The sequence below is a fragment of the Cynocephalus volans genome, chromosome 8 (assembly GCF_027409185.1).
Source record: "Cynocephalus volans isolate mCynVol1 chromosome 8, mCynVol1.pri, whole genome shotgun sequence".
Taxonomy (NCBI): Eukaryota; Metazoa; Chordata; class Mammalia; order Dermoptera; family Cynocephalidae; genus Cynocephalus; species Cynocephalus volans.
Genome location: NC_084467.1, coordinates 90,989,362 through 91,005,053, shown reverse-complemented (window position 1 = coordinate 91,005,053; position 15,692 = coordinate 90,989,362). Strand labels below are relative to the sequence as shown.

General features: G+C 36.1%; 1 protein-coding gene and 1 pseudogene across 3 annotated transcripts in view; both read left to right on the top strand.

Annotated features, from left to right (window-relative positions):
* The first annotated feature begins 390 nt into the window (after positions 1-390).
* COL11A1 (collagen type XI alpha 1 chain) overlaps positions 391-15,692 on the top strand; it is a 213,685-nt gene continuing 198,383 nt past the window's right edge. For all 3 annotated transcript variants that reach the window (XM_063104117.1, XM_063104115.1, XM_063104116.1), the window contains exon 1: positions 391-496. In XM_063104117.1, the coding sequence (XP_062960187.1) occupies positions 391-496 (106 nt within the window). The remainder of the gene's footprint in view (positions 497-15,692) is intronic.
* Positions 7,687-8,307, top strand: LOC134383264 (superoxide dismutase [Mn], mitochondrial-like; annotated as a pseudogene).

The following is a 15,692-nucleotide window of genomic DNA, read 5'->3' as shown; positions in this document are numbered from 1 at the left end:
GCGGGGGGGAGGAGGGGAGTGGGCGGAGGAGGGGGCTGCCCAGAGCCGTCGTCCGGCCCACTGACGGCATGAAACCTTTACGGGCACGCAGTGCTCTCAGCCTTTTGGTTGAAGCCCCTCATCTGCCTTCAGTCTGAAGGCAGGGCCCGGCAGAGGACAGATCGGAGGGTCCCGGCCGGAGGGGCCAACCGAGAGGGAGAGGTGGGGGCGAGAGACAGGAAGGAAGCAAACCATCAAATTTGAAAGAAAAAGCCCTTTGACTTTTTCCCCCTCTCCCTCCCCAAATGGCTGTGTAGCAAACATCCCCGGCGATACCTTGCAAGGGACGAAGTTGGTCTGCAATCGCAATTTCGTGGGTTGAGCTCACAGTTGTGAGTGCGGGGCTCGGAGATGGAGCCGTGGTCCTCTAGGTGGAAAACGAAACGGTGGCTCTGGGATTTCACCATAACAACCCTCGCACTGACTTTCCTCTTCCAAGCTAGAGAGGTCAGAGGAGGTAAGAAAAAATGGATTTGGGGAGGTGGGAGATTGCCATCGGTCTTTCTCCTTCTGCGCCCCTCCCCCTCTTTACCCTTCCTCCCGCCTCCTCCCCCTCCCCCCAAGGGGAAAAAAAAACTCCCTTAAATAAAATCCAGATTGCAGCTGCCATCAGGTTGGAAGGGGAAACTGGAGAGAGAGAGAGAGATGGATGTAGGCGGGACAATAATGGGAGAGGAGGTAGGTAGCAGGAGAAAAGATCTGTCAGGCGCAGAGCCTGCTGAAAATGCCCTTCACCACTTTCATGCCTCTTTGAAAAGAGGAAAAATATTACCTTGAACACAAGGGCAGTTGTACAAAGCTTTTGTTTGAGGAACAGTCCTTAGACTGCTCTTTGAACACCTCTTCTGGTATCTTCAGATTTTAAGTACTGGGAATATCTTTTTAAGGGTGAGTTGAGGAGAAAATATAGAGGAAAGGGTATAAAGTGAACCTTGATAAAGTTCTTTGTCAGCAACAAAGTGAGAAACAGGGTATTGTACTTTTGAGGATATAAGAGAAACCAGGGGGATGAACCTAGAAAACTGAGAACACTTTGTGTGTGTATATGTGTGGCAATTTGAAACTATTTTAAGTGGACAAAAAATTGGCAGATTATAAGGAACGGGTTCAAAATAGGGAGAGCACTTTTCCCTGAATTTCGGTCCTCTGCTCCCCTCTGTGACCCTCCCCCCCCCGCCCCTTCTTCTTGCAGGTTGGACGTGCAGTTCTCTTGGAGAATGATGAAAGTCGCCAAGCAAATGGGGTGGGGGCGGAGGAATAGGGACTGGGAAGGAAGGGGAGGGGGCGTGGGGTGCGGTGGGAGGAGAGAGGTGAGGAAAAGTTCCTACGTGGCACCACCAAATATTCAATGACCAGACCTGCTGGGAAGCCTGCAGCCCTGTCAGTACCCAAGGAGGGAAAGCGACTTCGCTCCTCCCCTCCGCCTCCTCCTCCCCTTCCCCGCCCTTTCCTGAAAAGGCATCTGGCTGCAGCGGTCCGTTAGGTGCTGTAGACGCGGCTGGCAGGCGGACGCCTTTGGAGTTGAGGAGCCCAAGCAGCTTAGAGTAGAAAGCAAGCTTTGTCAGGAGTGCAGAGAGCAGCTGGAGATAGGAAGGAGGTGGCGGGAATAGGCTAAGGGAGAAAAAACTTGTCAACCCCAATGCGCAGGCTTTAGCAGAGAGAAACTCGAGTCCGGCCCTGGGGCTAGATGCCAAGATCTGAGATCTCACTTACGGGAGTTAGCGCTCCCGGAGGCCGAACTCTGCGACCAGGTCTGTATTCCGTCCATACCCTTGGTGGCTTTCATCACCCTGAATACAAGTCAGAGCTAGATTCTTCCTCCGTGGACTTTTCCTGGTGAATACAGAGCCTCATTAGTAGTATATTTGAGTTTTAAAATGAGTTATGTTAATTACGTTGACTCATTCATTTCCACATTTTCTAAGATAAAGAAGAGAGGTTTTTGAAAGTGGAATCTATCACAAAGTTTGCCTTTTACCTTTGGTACCTGGTCACCAGTTGGATTGGTTAATTCTGTCAGCAGTTCTGCCCTCTGCTGGTTTTATTTATTATTTGGAGTTCAGGCATCTGCCACAGTAAATGGGCCTTTTAACGTCTCTCTACAGTGATACTGGAAAAGGACACTTGGTTATGAACAATGATATACCATTTCTTTTTCGGCATGTCACACACACGTAGACAAGAGAAGTGTAATGGTAACTGTTTATTTAAAAATATAGAAACCGAGAAATCCTTCAGTGAAGACAAGTATTTCATGTGTCTTCACTGAACACCGTTGTATGAATTCATTGTATGAATTCAGCTCAACACCATTGTATGAATTCAGGGATTATTTAGCTGATGATATTTATGTTTCTTTTCCACATTGGGCCTTCCTATGAAGCTCTAAGAATATCAGAAGAATCAAGTTTCTACACTTTTAATGCATAATTTTCTATTTATAAGCTAGCTACATACCTGAAGCACTTTAAAACAAATGTCTCAGTACTACATTGAATAAATGGTGCAAAAATAACTTTCCCTATTGTTATAAAGCCAAGTGATGTGAGAAATAGCAAAGTATAAGGATCAGATGTTGGGTTTCTGCTTGTCATTTCTGATGAAATGAGTTGAAAGTTGTATGATAGTTCAGATATTCATCTTCTGATTTTGGCATTTGTTTTATCAACTTGCTTGGTGTGTATTGCTTAGTGGAAGGCCACATGTTTACCTAAACCTACTCTCGTAGGCATTCTTGTCACCTAATGAACTTCAAAAAGGAAGTAATAATATATTAATGCTTGAAAAAGAAACACTGGTTTCTAAGCCTGAATCACCGCACAAGGGAAAAATAAACCCAGTGTCCAGTTCTAATACTAGCTTTTACATTTGTAGTTGAAGTAAAGTAGGATTTTATACCAGTTTCTAAATAAAAATATTATATTCCAGCATCATACTGTGGCTTACTGATTTCACTGAGGTGCAGTGGTATGGTTCAGTTGCTAAACACAAAGGTAATTTAAGACAGAGTTTATTTTTAATATAAAATTAAAACATTAAAGTCTTGAAAAGTTCTGGGTTCATAATAAAGTTAGACACCAAAGAAAATAATACAGAGGAAGACTCCTGGAAGTGACTGGATTAAAGAAGTATATGATTTCACACGCAGTCATATTACTTTACTTTGAAAATCCAAACTATAACTTGGAAATCTTTAACATACTTATTTAAAGATTTCAATCTTTACTATGATTTAGTATAAAATACTTAGGTGTTATTTTAATAAATACTCATTTACATTAATTTAAATGTTTGTTTCATATATTTGGCTATGGTTAACATATCATAAATGTTTTAGTTCAGGAATTTATGGATTTTTCTTTTTTCGTCAGTTGGTTCATGACTTCTTATAGATAAGATCTGAGAACTGCCTGGAATTTGTAGTAACAACAGTATGATGGTGTTAAGATAGATGGTTCTATGTAAGAGTTTTAAGTGAGTTTAAGTAGGGGTTAGCTGTAATCGAATACTAGGAAAAATAAAATCTACTTGAATAATCTCTTCTTAACTAGAATGGTAGTCAACCTTTGGCAGTTAAGACAATACTGTGTCTTGCAAAAAGTTGATCAGTTTTAGGAGGAGCTTTCAAACCTTGTCAGCAATTGGTAGTGAGCCCTGCATAAGTGTTGTTTTGAGTGCCCGGGATCAGCAGGTGAAATGGTGCTGGCTTCCAGAGTATGTGCTAATCCAACCTTGCAAAGAGATCAAATTTTTCCTTTTGGTTACTTAATCAGAAATCAATTACAAGATAAGATATGCTTCTGATAACAAATGCAGTGTTTGGTAGGATTATTAAACTGTGTCCCTCCATTTGTTTTTTAATTCAAAAGTGACCAAGTCTGTCACAGAGAAATAAAAAAGAACAACAGGTAGCTCGTGAGAAACACCTTCCCGCATGCTTTAAACAGATAGCCTCAGTTTAGGTGACACATGTATATTCAATTAATTACAGACACTTTCATCTAATTTTCTATTAGTTTTGAAATTGAGTTTATGAATATCTTAAAGTGACTATTTGCTTCATAATGAATACTTAACTAAAAAGCTACTTTATAATAAAGTTTTGAACAAAATTATGAAGTTGTAAAACGATAAATATATTTACATAGTTTGATTGCTTACAATTTAATTAAAATATTAAGGTTCCCTATTTCCCTTAATTTGTGACTAAAATAGAAGCACCACATTGTTCATGTTAAGTTATCCCTAAAGTACAGCATGGCAAACATCATCTCTTTTCCAACTTATGTTTTGGATTTCTATCTGACGAAAATGTCAATAGTCACCTTTCTTTTATAAAGGTTTGCTTCTTTTCTGAGATAAATTCTCTTCACCCTGGTTAATTTATTGAGGTGCTGCCTGTGTAATGATAACTAAAATTCAAATCAAGCTTGGTTGAGAGTGTCTATCTAATAAAAAGCTGAAGTTTTCAAAGGAAGAAAAGGTGTTTAGATGAGATTTTTTTAAAGGATAATGCTAGAACTAGAAATTATAGAAATTTCTAACCAATCCCACTTCTCAATTTACTAGTGAGGAAACTAAGGCAGAGAAAGTTATTAGCTGAATGCTCTTTCTCAAAGAAAAAAAACATAAAAATATCCGTATAATATTTAAGATTTTTCTGATTGAGTAGGATGAAGATCTGCAATTGTGATAAAAAAAAATCTTTGAATAATAGAAGTCTGAGAATCAATGGAATGAACCAAAAAATGTATACCTGCTGAAGTTTAGATTAGTGAGAAGATGGATTAAGTGAAAATGCCTGATTTAAAGAAAACTGGATAGGAAATAGAGTTATAGAATGAATTTTAAAATTTATCAATTTCCTAAGTTTGCAGAGAGGTAATTTTTGATTATTTGATTGTAGGTATATTGTTCATATAGCTAATTGTGTGATTCTATAAGGTTATCTGTATCAGAGTAGAAAGCATAATAGTTTCTAAAATATTTATTGTATAACATTTGTTGCTGAATTAAGAACATTCTGTTTCTCTCTAAAGTTGCTAATGAAAGATCAGGCCAAACTTTAATTTCAAAGAAATGAAGAAAATTATATATTTATTTCAAATGAGAAAAATAATGTCAAATTTCTTATCTTTTTATGTTAATTTTAATTGATTGGCTTTTATTAATAAGCCAGATAATTATTATGAGGCACTTGATGTGTGCTGTTTATTTAATAAACAATCTTTTTCCAAACAAGTGGTCAACTTTAGAATAAAACAGGAAAGAACCTAGTAGTGTGAATTCTAATTCAAGTTTTTCTTTTGGATTGCCAAAGCATCTGAGACTACATAAATACCTTTTACCTCAAGAATAAATGGAAGTAAATTTATAGGAAGTACTCATTCTTAATAAACTACCATGATATCTGTTGTGCTGTCAACAACCATGGCAAATTTTGTTAGCACATGCAAAATTGTGAGGAAGTGAGGGAGGAAGAATTTGATTTTATATTTCAACATTTTTTTTCTAGTAGTCCAGTCTTTGAGAGCTGGTTTTTATACAAAATTAAGAGACTTCCCATCTTCAGGGAAAAACAATATATGTTGTTAGGTCCTGAAAATGATATTGACAAAGAATTTACCATGAGTTTTTATACTCGTGATTAATCTATCAACTTATATAAACATGGAATTTTATAGACACAGAACCATCCTCATCTTTTTATATAGATTTTAATGATTACGTTTAGGTATTTAAAAGCCAAAATTTTATTGGGTCCTGAGTACACTTTTCTTTCTTCTCTACCTTTGGAGAAGTAATTAAGGGCAGTTGGTGTAATCATTAGGGATTCAAGGCAACTTCAAAGTGGGGGCTGAGGGCTGGTCTGCATTTCTGCTTTCACTCCTCCACTTCCCTCATTTAATACTCGGGAAATGTGACCCGAGCTGGGAGTGGTGAGAGGAAACCAAACTTTTTCTTTCTGACCATTGAAGTTTTGTTCCTTAGCAAAGAAGAAAGAGAGGTACACACAGATGTTATAAAAAGTTGCAGTGTTCCTTAAACTCTCTCACTGAAGAGCCAAATTTAAATGCAATTTTCAGTATACTCTAATGTCCTTTCTTCTTCTAATTTCTCTTGTAACTTAAATCGAAACCTAAAGCTTTTTCTTTTTCATTTTAAACTGCCTTCTATATTAGAAAGCATCTAATATATTTATTTATCCTTCTTTGAAAACCCTAATATTTTATTTTATAGTTTTTTTTTTTTTTTTTTTTTTCCTACTTTCAGTTGTGTCAGAACTCAGCATGAAAAATACTAGCTGGCAGAGAAGATGAAAGACAAGTTTAAAGTGATTTAGTGAGAAATATCTATTTATCAGTTGCAGTCTTTGGCCTACTACTGACTTGGCTAGTGGTTCTTTAGACATTGGCTGATCACCAGACTTACTGTTATCTGGTAAAATAAACTCTTTGCTTGCTGCGCATGGAATTAGAGACAGTGCTATTAATTTAGGAGAAAGAACTCAGAGAAAAGAAAGGTTATCATATTTCAGAGTAAGAGACCAGCTTAAATACGACTGGACAATTGAGAACTAAAACAAACCTGTGTAAAAGTGCTTTAGCACAATCAACTTTTGCAATTCCCTCAAACCTTTTTTTTTTTTTTTTTCTTAAAAAGCATCTTTCTTATTTTAACCAAATTTAATTGCTCTTGAATGGCCCTGTACTGTACAGGCAAATGAAGGTCCCTATTCATAGAACTTGAGCCCATAGAGTATCAGTGGAAGCTTCTTTCCTCTGTCTGACTGGTAAACTGACATCCGGGCTTAAAGTAATGAACCTGAGACTGTGTGAGGTAGTTGGCTTTCCTTCTTCACTCAGATTTACACATACAACTTCCTGAAAGGATGACTGCCAGAAAGAGCAGTAGTTGCGATCCTTGACAAGGCTAATAAGAACTCTAGTACGCTTTCATACTTGCTGCTCTTAGATCTAGTTCTGCGGAGAAAAAAGAGCCATAAATATTAAAGTGTTTTTCCTTTACTTCTCTCTTTAGACTGGAGACTAATGGCGGAGCACAATGTACTACTGTCACTTTTCCTTTTGAATGCAAGTCTTCACAACACTTCACTGGCTTTGAGAATAAATTTATTGTCCAAATAGCTTAGCATGATGCAGAGAGATGCCCTTCAGTATGTGGCCTTTCTGCATGTCCAGGCTCATGACCAGCCATTTCTACATCCCCAACCTTTTGCCTGTATTTGTTGCTACCTTTGAACTCTCTCCCTGGAATATCTGCTCTTTTCTCCTCCATATATCAAACACCTTCTCATACTTCATACTTCAGGATTTAACTCAAACATCAGAGCTCATGAAACTTTCCCTCGTATCTCCAGGTAGATATAACTGTGAGAGCTAGCACTGAATGCGTGCTCATTATATACCAGGTTCTGTTGTAAGCACTTTTCATAAAGAATCTCATTTCATTGTGACAAATGTCCTGGAAGTAAGATGACATTAAAATATCTCTTTCATCCACCAGGCAACTGAAAAACAGAGAAATCAATTATTTTGCCTAAAGTCACAGAGCTAGTAAGTGGCAAATCGAGGATTAGAACACAGAGAATCTTCCTCCAGAGCCCTTGCTTTTGAACACTTGTCCATGTTTACTTTGTTAAGTGTTCTAATGCTTGTACACAGCTTCCTTGACTGGCCTTATGATTATGGTGTCCTGGAAACTAACATTAACACATTAATCATTCAGCTGCAACACAGTGATCAGCAAGTACGTTGTGTGAATAACTTGAGTGCTACCAAGGAAAAACATAAAGAGACTGGCAAAGGGTGATGGTACAATTCAGGTGGCTCTTTAGCCTGCACCTAAGTTCAATGGTGGAGGCGATATCACAGTTAGCATTTTATAGACAAACCTAAGCCTCAATGATGGTGGAGAATGCAAAGGAGAGTTGCTGGAAGCCATCATGTGCTAATTTGTTTCTTTTTACTAACTTAAGGAGAAGTCGACAGATGTATCTGGGGTTGGCTCAAGTCAACAGATGTATCTGGGGTTGGCTCGGTTTACTTATGACACGGTCTCTCACAGATTGCTGCGTGTTCTAATCAATATCCATTGCAAGTAACATCAGGTCTTATTCTACTTCTGAAGATCGATGTATGAAAATTGACTTATCATCTTCAGTATAAGATTGTCAGACCTAATTAGCTAAAAGTTATTTGGGATGTAATCAGCTAGGTGAATGTAACCGAAAAACACATGGCTTACAAAAAAATAAATCATTATCATTGCTTTAAAAAATTACTTATTTATGTCAGTCTTCCTCTAAGAGTTGCTGGGTAGGTAAGGACTGTGATCTAATTTTATTTGTGTCTTCAGTGCCAGAATGCACACTAGTACATGACATAGTCACTATTTAGGTTATTATCTTCTTTTATCACCCAGTGGATTGAAACAAGATTAAAATCTAATTAACTTGGAGTTGTGTGAGATGGAAGTTTTAGGACCTCCTCATGTCATGTTGTTAGGGGTAATTAGATTCCCCCTCTTTTTTTTCTTTACCTACTTTCTAAAAACTAATCTTTTGGAATTTATCTCCAGGTTTTTCATCTGGAAAATTGTTTTGCACATTGGCTTAAAAGATTCCTTTGAATATTTGTAGCTACTGATTGACTATATTACTTTATTACCTCTAAAACTGTGGTTTACATCAAGATATGAAGTGGTATTTTTGCTGTGACAGCATCATAAACCATCTTTTCAGCTTTCTACCTGTGAACAAGAAAGGAGAGTTTATTCCAAGAATGGTATCAATCTGTAAAAGTGGTATTTGGAAATATTCCTGTCCCCTAGTCATTTTTCAACCTTTTGTCTCAGTTTTGTATATTAAGGATTAATTGTCTGGCTTTGCTTAATAACTATTGTGGCCTATTCACATATATATACACATACATATATGTATATATACACACACATACTTATTGCTTTGTAATATATATGCATATACATATATATTGCTTTATGATTATTTTAATAAACTTGTTCTTTCTTCAGGTTAGAAAGTAATTTATATATTATACATGTATTATAATTATATTGTGAAGTACCATCTTCAAGCAAGAAGTATATAGAGTTTCAAATGCTTAATAATTTTCTGTATGTGTTGCTGTATTTTGTTAGCTAGTATTTTATTGAGGATTTTTGCGTCTATATTCATCAGGGATATTAGCCTGTAGTTTTCTATTTTTGATGTGTCTTGGTCTGTTTTTGGTGTAAGGGTGATTTTTTCCTCATAGAATGAGTTCGGAAGAATGGCCTCTGTTTCCATCTTTTGGAATAGTTTGTAGAGAATTGGCATCAATTCCTCTTTGAAGGTTTGGTAGAACTCTAGAGTGAACCCATCCAGTCCTGGGCTTTTCTTTGTTGGGAGCCTTCTGATAACAGCTTCAATCTCTTTAATTGTTACTGGTCTGTTCAGATTTTCTATACCATTCGCAACAACATGGATGGACTTAGAGAAAATTATATTAAGTGAAACAAGTCAGCCACAGAAAGAGAAATACCACGTTCTCACTTATTTATGGGAGCTAAAAATGAATATATAAATATACAAACAAACAAACGGTGGGTGGGCGGGGAAGAAGACACAACAATCACAATTCCTTGAACTTGTTACAAGTGAACAGATAGTAGTGGGGTGGAGAGGAAAGAAGAATGGGGGAAAGAGGGACAGGTAAAGGGACGTGAAAATCAACTATAATGTATATTGAGAAGTTAAAATAAAAAAATAAACAAATTTTTAAAAAAGACAAATGCTTAATAAGATTAATAGACAATAGTTACAGCGTTATTTAGGAAGCAAGTTACATAGTTTTGATATTCTATTTCTATCCATTGTATACTTTAGTTACACTAAAATCACTAGGACAGGTATCTTTATCTGTTTTATTTAGTGTGTCACCTTGAACAGAGCCTGTCACATAGTAATCATTTGATAAGTCTTTGTTGAATGAAGTGAGGGCATTGGTTGCAACTCTAATGACTTGATCTAAAATAACCTATCTAGCAACCTGTGATGTGATATATGGTTATGTGCACTGATTACTATCAATGTTTACAGAAGTATATTGAATCTATTTCTGCTGAAATTATTATGACTTCCTGAAAATATCAGTCTCTGTTTTGCCTTCAAGCTAAGCTATGATCTATATCCTGAGCACTCTCTCACTCTGCTGACCATATTATCTCCTCTAGGAATACTTCTCCTCAACCATGAAGACTGGGGTAGTTGACCTTGCATATCATCCTAAACACACTGTACCTACCCCAAACTCAAATGCTTATCACAGAATATTTTTGTTGCTCCAGTGAAAGCAGGAAATACATTATTTTTCACCTATGCAAGAAATTCTTGTATCTGGCATCATATCTGTAGCATAATAAGATGGCCAGTAAATATTTGTTGAATGAGCATATGAATGAATGAACTCACAAGCAAGGGACTTTCACTAAAGTCAAGAGGACAGGGTAATAATCTCTGGCTTGGTATCACAATTACTTCCCACTCCCACCCTGGGGATTTTGATTGAGTAGATTTTGTATGGAATCCAAGCACAGGTATTACAAATTCCACAGATAATTTTGATGCACAACCAGGGGTTTGTAAATTTTCTGTAAAAGGAAATAAATATATCCAAAAATGGGAATGTGCCTAATTTGTATAACAAGATACTGGAAATCAAGTGAAAGTTTATTTATCTCAAATTCATAATACCCTATTGCTAAACAGCAGTGGCTATGGAAGAACTGAATTGAGCAGATCAACTGATTACAATATAGAAAATGCTTTCTTTTAATCCTCCTTTCCGGAGCATATAATAAACCAAATGCCAATGACTATTGGCTTTTCTGAACATTAAAGTCAAATGAATGGGCTGGCCGGTTAGATCAGTTGGTTAGAGCATGGTGCTGATACCACCAAGGTCCAGGGTTCAATCTCTGCATCGGCCAGTCGCCAAAAAAAAAAAAAAAAAAAAAAAAAAAAAAAAAAAAAAAAAGAAAAGAAAAGAAATAAAGTCAAATGGTTACAATGAAAATATGATTTTAGTCTTATAATAAACCTTTTTAAATAGGCTCAGCCATTCATAAATCAGAAATGCTGTACTTTTTCAAATATTGCACTTTCAACTGGCTTTTGTTCTTTTCTTTACTCAGCATTGTGACATTATTTATGCTTTCAACTTTCAGTTTATATAAGCTTTTATGATATAAGAAAGTTCAGGATTGAGGCTATTTAACAACTGCAAAAATTAAGTGACCATCCTCTATGCAAAACCACTGTGTTAGGTGCTGTGGGTACAAAGACAATGTCAGTCTGTATTCTCATGATGTGCATGGAGTTACCATGAGAGTGACAGTGAAAAGGTAATTAATATACTCAATCATTCATTTATTCATTCAACAAATATGTATTAAATCCCTGCTATGTAATCATGCTAGGTTCTAAGCTCATTCCTTCACTCATTCACTGAATCACATATTCAACAATTATATGTTAGAGTCTTATATGCTCAGGGTACTTGCTGGACAAAGTTAGTCACAATCCTACCACATAGAGTTTATGGTCTACTAGATGCTTTGAAGGAGTGAGTGCATGGTTACAGGAGAATTCAGAACAGAAGCTCAGTGAAGTCAAAGAAGGCTTCTCTGAGAAAGTATCAAATGAGCGTTGAATAATTAAATGAAGTGAGGAGGAAAGAGCATTCCAGGCAGTGACATGAAGGCCTGTGGCAGAAGGGAAAATGACACCACAAGGAACTTGAAGAAAAGACTTGAAAAAAGGCAGTGTGCCTGGTAAAGAAGAAATGGGGATATAATATGAGATGGGCTGGGGAAGTGGGCAGGGGACACATAACACAAGACCACCTGGATATATTTTTCTACGTAGCACAAAAGCATGTAACTAATTAAAAAGTACAAGAAGGATGCTAAGTTATCGGAGTCTACATGTACTAGGTGGTCCCAGTTGATTGCAACCTTTGGATCCTCTGACAATAATCAGGGAACTGGGACCATGCTGCTTTTTCTGGAATAGCCAACCACTGTGAAGTGAACCAGGGGTTCTCAACAGTAATTAGTATATTTAAGTCACACTTTATATGGAGTTTTGGTCATCACAGACTTGTAAAATACATGTGATAATCTTTCCACGTTGTAAGGGAGTGCATGAAACAAGTGTGCCTACACATTTATAAAATCTGCTGTAAGACAAAGAAGTAACTTAACGTTTCTTAACCTTATGCGATTGTACTTGTTATTCCTCAAATTATAGCATCTTCTAGAACACAAATTGCAAATAGCGATTTTTGTTTCTGAGGATTAGTATATTGGACTATTTTCTCTATTTTGCTTATTTGCGATGACAAAATATTTACTGTAAGGATTTTTTAAGTCATAAAGATTTTTTTCAGGGGAAGTTATATCGAATACATTTTAAAAGTTACCATGTCATTAATTACATTGATTATAGCTTTGAATTACATTGGTAGACTATCAACTCTGGAAGTTTTATTTCTAGCTCAGATCTTTCCCCTGAACTCCAGACTGGCATACTCGGCTGCCTATTAAACAATTTCTAATGGCATATGTGTTCATCTCAAATTTAGCATGCCCCAAATTGAATTGCAGAACTCCTCTCCTGAAACTTGTTCCTTTCACAGCCTTCTTCATCTCACTTAAAGGTAACACAATCAATAATGTTTGAATTAAAAAACTTGGAGTCAGCTCTGACTCCTTTTTTCTCATATCCCATATCCAAGCTAACATCAACTCCTGTTGGCTTTACCTTCAGAATACATTCAGAATCTGGCCCAGTGCTTCATCTCTCAGTCCAAGAAAGCAACGTTTTATATCTGAAATGATTACAATTACTTTCTCATTGCTGTCTGATTCCATTCCAATGCCTCCGTATTCTGTTCTCCATACAGCAGCCACAGTGGTCTGGAAAAATAAGTTGAATGGGTAATCTCTGTACTCTCTTGTCAATTTTTCTGTTAACATAAAACTTCTCTAAAATCAGAAAGCCATAAAAATAAGTTGGTTCATGTCACTCTTTTCTCTTTAATCTACAAATCTAATCTCCCTGAAGATCCCACAGGACCTGTACAATCTGCCTTCAATATACCCTCTCCTTTACGTCTCTGACACAATCCCTTATATTCCTCTTATTCCCTTTGCAAGAGACACATCTGTCTCCTTGCATTTCCTCCAACATTTTGGGCCAACTCTTGTCTCAGTTTCTCTGCATTTTTTTGTTCCTTTTGCTTAGAATCCTATTATGCAAAAATATCAAGATAGAGGAACTCCTATGTCTTCCTAGACTTTGCTCAAATATCATTTTCTTAAGGCCTTTCCTGTCCTTCTTATTTGATTTTACAATCCATGCGTCCACAACTCTTCCTATACTCTTTTACTGATCTATTTTTCTCTTTAGTACTAATCCAATATTTGCCATGTATAAAAAATAATGATATATTTAAAGACAGAGATTATGTTTTAATGCTTTATATAATATGTAGAACTAAATATTTTTGGAAATGTATGTTTTATAAAACGTATTTTATATAAAAGTTGGCATTAGATATTTTTGGAGTATATGTATATATCTATATATATTCGGCTAACATATATCTATATTAGCCAATCTGCTATATATGTTAGCAGAATTTCACATATTGAAGCATTTGTTTAATTTGATGGACCCTGGCGACCTTGATCCAGCTGATCAGAGCTGTCCAGAGATGATAGCTGTGTGGAAATGGTAGTGTATGTGTATACTTTTTTCCTCTGGTGTAAGAGATCAATAATGATGATTGCCTAAAAAGTAGATGGGAGATATTCTTAGCTGAAGAACTAGAAAGCAATTATAGATTTGATATTGTCAAGAAAATGTACAAATATGCTGATATTCAAGGAAAATTCATTTATTATTTTTAAGGGTAAAGTCAGGATTCTGTATTTTATGCATTTTTCTCAATCCCTGGAAGGGTCACAATTAAAATAATAAACAGTCAACAATGAGATGTAGATATAATCAATTTTGATGAGAGTTATACTTTTTCTATTATTCCCCCTTCAGAATATTTCACTACATATTTTTTCTTGAGCTTTTCAGTTATGAACTTCACTGTGCAATTGATTTTTTGTAACTGATATTGTCACAGATTTGTAAGGAAGTACATTTACATTTGATCATTCAGTTTCTACTTTCTGAAAAGGTAGTACCAATTGGTTTGTTAGGTGCTTGGCTTGATGAATCTAACTATAAAATTCCTAAAACTCCAGGTTAGTGGTCATATTGCCTTTGCCCATATAATTCTCAAATTGGTGCTATTTGTTGTTTGAATATCAAATACTCATTTTTCCCAAGGTGACCATCAAAATCTTGAGCTTTGGGCCGAACCTGTGGTGCACTTGGGAAAGTGCAGCGCTGGGAGTGCAGCGACGCTCCCACCGCGGGTTCGGATCCTATATAGGAATGGCCGGTGCACTCACTGGATGAGTGCTGGTCACAAAAAAAAAAAAAAGAAAAAAAGAAAAAAAAAAAAAGAAAAAAAATCTTGAGCTTTGAGATACCTACATTTATTTTATTTGTATTATTTATGTGGTGTGTGTGTAGGGAAATATATTTAATAAACATGGTATTATTAGTGACAATACATTTTAGTTGATTATAAAATCCTTTGGGGGAAATTGAACTCTAGCTAGTATTATGGGATACTTCCCATATCCAGGAGTAATTAATGTAAACTGTACAACTGTAAGGGTTTCTTATACAATGTCACACTTTACTAATGTATTTAAGCAGTTTATTTCTCTCATTCTGCACTTTTTTTTTTGGATACAAAGATTATATTGCAGAATACAAATAAGACTGTTAATTTCAGCTAAAAAGGGTTTTGCTGGGACATAGAAAATTTACATCATTTATATTGACATTGTACCACATCATCATTTAAAGATGAGCTTCTATATTTTTTTCAATATGAGGAAATTTAGGTCAATATGTTTAATTTTCTAATACTTCATGTTGGTTTATAACACAAGATTGGTATGTGGCATATGCATATTTAAAATAAATAGAAGAATAGTGACAGAGGAAAAACTCTACAGTATTATATTTTTCAACCTTTTATTAAATATCAAGATTACTGTGTTTAAGCCACAGTTTTATCAATTTCTATGAAATGCAAATAAAAAATAATGAAAAGAAGTAAATGCTAATAATATCAGTGCATTAATGTCAGGTTGTTCTAAAGGGTGGCAATGGAGAGGTGAACATGAAAATATAGATTTGAGATCCATTCAGTTGCTTAAGCTAAGTCCCAGGAAACCTCCTGCGGTTGTATATGTCTAGAATAACATATGAGCATGCTGGACAGATTGCTAAGCAGTAGAAAATTTTCATGGATGATGTCTAATGAAAACTGTTCAATATTCTACTCTACTGCAAAGAGATTTCCCAGGGTAGTCAGAGGAAACAGGTAATAAGACTCAAGTTAATTATAGCTCTGGGGAAATGTGGATGATGTCCACTGGAACTATTGAGAGATGTTCAGAAAGGTTGAAATTATCAGGGGGTAACAATTTTAGAT